Source organism: Hipposideros armiger, unplaced genomic scaffold (assembly GCF_001890085.2).
Source record: "Hipposideros armiger isolate ML-2016 unplaced genomic scaffold, ASM189008v1 scaffold_129, whole genome shotgun sequence".
Taxonomy (NCBI): domain Eukaryota; kingdom Metazoa; phylum Chordata; class Mammalia; order Chiroptera; family Hipposideridae; genus Hipposideros; species Hipposideros armiger.
Window position 1 is genome coordinate 2,821,776 of NW_017731479.1, and position 4,403 is coordinate 2,826,178.

At 54.7% G+C, this 4,403-nt stretch overlaps 1 protein-coding gene across 1 annotated transcript in view; it reads left to right on the plus strand.

The window, feature by feature from the left end:
* TRPV4 (transient receptor potential cation channel subfamily V member 4) overlaps nt 1-3,987 on the plus strand; it is a 41,394-nt gene extending 37,407 nt beyond the window's left edge. Inside the window, exon 14 of the mRNA XM_019649062.1 lies at nt 3,798-3,987. Within this exon, the coding sequence (XP_019504607.1) occupies nt 3,798-3,929 (132 nt within the window). The 3' untranslated portion in view covers nt 3,930-3,987. The remainder of the gene's footprint in view (nt 1-3,797) is intronic.
* Nucleotides 3,988-4,403: the final 416 nt, after the last annotated feature.

Consider the following 4,403-nt stretch of genomic DNA (forward strand, 5'->3'; position numbering starts at 1 on the left):
TATACACACGCACCGACAACAAAAGATGAATACAAGTCATGTTTGACTTCTGCAATGACAAGAGGTGCTCGAAGTGGTTACCATCATCATAATTTCAATACAGATTTTTCCTTTCTTAAAATGTGTATGCGTTTTTTGGGGGCACCCTCTGTATATTTTACCAGAATAAAAATAAGCAGGAGGGTATGCTGGAGAGGCTGGAACAGGGAGGCTGCCTGGGGTGGGGAAGGGTGCCGTATCCGTGGGGGCTTCTCTGACCTCTGTCTGCTGTGGCCCCACAAGGGTAGACGAGGTGAACTGGTCTCACTGGAACCAGAACTTGGGCATCATTAACGAGGACCCCGGCAAGAATGAGAGCTACCAGTATTACGGCTTCTCACACACAGTGGGCCGCCTCCGGAGGGGTGAGTAGAAGCTTTGAGCAATCCTGTCCTCATTTTGGGACTCAGTGTCTGTAGAATGGGAGGGTCGGATGGGCTGACCAGTGAGTTTCCTTTGCTGCTTGTCAATGCCTGGAGCACCTCAGTTCCACTACACTAAGTGCCTGAGACTCATTGGGAAGGACATGGGAGGTCACGGACATTAAGACATCGTCACCTGGCTTGAATTCTGGTTCTCCCAGTTATTTCTGTGTGCTCCTGGGAAGGTACCTTGATGTCTCTGAGCCCCAGTTTCCACCTCTGTAAATAGGGATACTGTCTCGCCCTTTAGATCACTGTGGTGTGCCTGATATATACAGTAGGTGCTCAATATATGCGTGAACCATCTCCCTCTCCACCAACCCTTGCTTCCGTCATGCTCACTATAGATCGCTGGTCCTCAGTGGTGCCGCGCGTGGTGGAACTGAACAAAAACTCGAGCCCTGATGAGGTGGTGGTGCCTTTGGACAACATGGGGAACCCCAGCTGTGACGGCCACCGGCAGAACTACCCCCCAAAATGGAGGACTGATGACGCCCCGCTCTAGGGGCTGTGGGCAGGGGCAGGGTCTCCAGCCCAACCCCACCCCCTCCACCTGCCCATTTATAGTCCACCTCCATTTCAGTGGTGCCTTCTGGGGGCTCCTCCACATGCTCCTTTGACCCCCAGAGGTGAGGGCCAGGTGGAGATGCCAGGGTGGCCCCAGGACCCTCTGGTCCCCAGGCTCCTGCCCCCAGCTCTGCCTCCCCACCTGGGCAAGGGCTTCCTGGCCGCCTGTCTCACTCCCATGGAGTCACATAAGCCAACGCCGGGGCCTCTCAGCCCACAGGGGCTCACCCCTGCCTCTCCATTATTTATTTGCTCTGCTCTCAGGAAAGCGACGTGACCCCCACCACCAATGGAACGCCAGAGGCTTCGGGACCCCGTTCCAGGTGCGCTGCCTGCCAAGCCCCCTGCCCCACCCTGTGCCCTGGGCTGCATTCCACAGCGTGGTGGCCTTGCTGAAGGCCAGGCCCTCGGCTAGAGTCGCACCTTCTGTGCATTCTGTAGAGTGTCTGGGGTTTGTTGGTGCTCAATAAATGTTCATTCACTGATTGTGGAGATGGTGGTGACAATGGTGGTGGGGGGTAGGGACAGGCATGGGATGACAGCAGGAAGATGGGAGAGCGAAGACATGCATGTGGTGGGGGCACGGAGATGAGAATGAGGGCGGTTGTAATGGCCAAGGTGCTGGTTAGGGTGATGGTTCAAGGGCTGGACTGGAGGTGGTGGTGGCCTGAGGGGTGGGGGTGTTTGGAGTGGTGATGGAGAAGGTAGAGATGATGGAATAGTGGGAGAAGAGTAATGCTGGTGGGGGTGACAGTAATGCTGGTGCGGGGAGAGTAATGCTCGTGGGGGAGAGTAATGCTCGTGGGGGAGAGTAATGCTCGTGGGGGAGAGTAATGCTCGTGGGGGAGAGTAATGCTCACCAGAGGATAGCGATGCTTAATGCTGGCTGGGGGGTCATGACTACCAGTGGAGGGGGGCGGAGGAATGCTGCTGGGTAAAGGCAGAGCAGAGGTGGAGACGACAGCTGTGCAGATGGGTGAGCTGAATGTCAGCACTGGGGCCATGGTGAGGATGTGAGTGACCTTAGGACGTGACTTGAGCAGTGAGAGTCCCTGGGGAGCCTTGGGTGGGGATGGGATCCCCTGCTTCCCTCTTTGGGGCCCACGTACCATCCGGGCTGTGAATGTGAGCTAGAGCTAAAGGCTGACCCACTTCCCTTCCAAGGGCAGCCATGCACCCTGGGGTCATACCCCACGGCTGGCCAAGCCTCCCTGGGCAGCCCTAAGCCTCCTGGCATGAGGAGGGACCCCCACAAACACCCCATCCTGCTCTTCCACCCTGGAGCTGAGGAACCTGCAGCTAGCTACAGTTTCCCTCTGACCTCCGCAGTTCCCCTGGGCCTGGCTTAGGCTGGGGTCTTAGGTCCCTCTGAAGCTTCAGCTGAGAAGAGCATGGGTCTCAGGACCTGGCCAAGGGCAGCAGTGGGAAAAAGCACAGGGCATGGCTCCCGCACCCTCTACCCAAACCATGGCAATGGGTCACTCTATCTCTGGGCCTCCATGTCTCCATCTGTCAGAAGGATGAGAATCAATAACACAAGAGACATGAGTCTATTCAGCTCTTTGAGAGGGAAGGGAGACTGATTGTACTACTGTCAAGAGTGGCTCAGGGGGCTCCAACATTCCCAAGGACCCATTCTCTCCATCACCCTCTACGTTGCCTTTCAGGAGTTGATGGGTTCTTCTTGTGGTCCATGGATGGCCCAGCTTTTCCTAGGGCTGTATGCTTACTTATTCCAATCCAACACAGAGTCCTCAGCTAGCATTCTCATGTGTGTGTGTGTGTGTGTGTGTGTGTGTGTGTGTGTGTGTGTGTCCCAAAAGCCATTCTGATTGGACAGATTTGGGTCACATGTCATATCTGAGCCAATCCCGTGGTCAGGGGATGGGATGCCCTCCTTGGCTGAGCCAACCCTTGTGGGTAACTGTGAGTAGGTCATGAACGCTGTGCCTCAGTTTCCTCATCTGTAAGATGGGGTACAGCCTTTGTAAAGATCAAGTGATTTCCCCGGGCTTTTCAAAGAATAGAGGATTATGGTTATAGTATTCATATAGTTATGTGTTTGGGGCAGCAAGTAACAAAAAATTTACACTGACTTAAAAAGGAATATTTATTGTCTCAGATAACAGGCAGTCCTAAGTTAGGGAGGGCATTAAGGCTGGTTAATTCAGCCTCTGTGATTCATTAAAGGTTCTGCCACTTATTTATCCTTTTAAAAGGCACTGGGCTTGGCACCAACCACCCAGGTGTGCTGAATTTTTCCTCACACTGGCTTTCCCCAAGGACACAAGATGGCACTGCTATTCTAGANATGTAATGCAAAATTTTTAAATTAAGAGGTTGCATATAAAAATCTGGGTTTCTGGCCTTTCTTGAAAAGATGGAGGCCTGGCAAGGCGGGCCCACACACTGCCTGTTAGTGCTCGGGTCGATGGAAGGCAGCTGCCCCCTTTCCATGGGGCTGTGCTCCCTGGTTTGCCTCCGTCCCCACCCCTCCCTGGTGACTCCCAACACTGAGTGGCGACTGCTGTGCATGAGTCATGTGGCTTGGGCTGGGGCCTTCCTGTGTCTGATCCTGCTTTGCTTATTTGTTCTCCTGCCAGGCCCCTGTGGGTAATTGAGTTTGTAACCCTATTTCCAGGGGCAGAGGGAGCTAGAAAGGCTAGTTCTCCGCCTGCCCCGGCCCGTCCTGTCATTTCTGCCATTAGGGCAGTAGGCGCAGGCTGGGAGGCCCTCACCGATGGCCTGCCTGCCCCTCCCTTCCTGCAGTGGGCCACCACCATCCTGGACATCGAACGCTCTTTCCCCGTGTTCCTGAGGAAAGCCTTCCGCTCTGGTGAGATGGTGACAGTGGGCAAGAGCTCGGATGGCACTCCAGACCGCAGGTGGTGCTTCAGGTGAGTCAGGGCAGGCAGAGTATAACCACCTTGCAAGATTTAGCCCACATTTTATACCCATTGCAATTTCCCGAGCCACTGAGGCCATGAGGGTCCTGACCACAGTTCAGTTCTACTGGCTGACGGTGGCCAAGTTGCTGTACTTCTCAGCCTCAGTTTTTTCATCTGTGAAATGGGGACCGTGATAGCACCACCCCTAGGCCAGCGGGGCGGATTAGATGGGTTAGTACCTGACACACACTGGGACACCCACATGGCGGCTGGTGTGACTGCTCCTCTGTCCCTTGCAGACACGTGGAGGTGGTGCTCATCTGAGAGCATCACCCTCTATCGATTAATCAATGGGGTGGGCTTCGGAGCTTCGGCTGAAAAGGGAAAACTGAGGGGTCAGCAGCTTTCAGGGCTTGGGACGTTAGGCAGATGTACGGGAAATGCCCGCTTCTTAGGGGAACCCCTGGGCCAATCTTTTGTCTTAAGG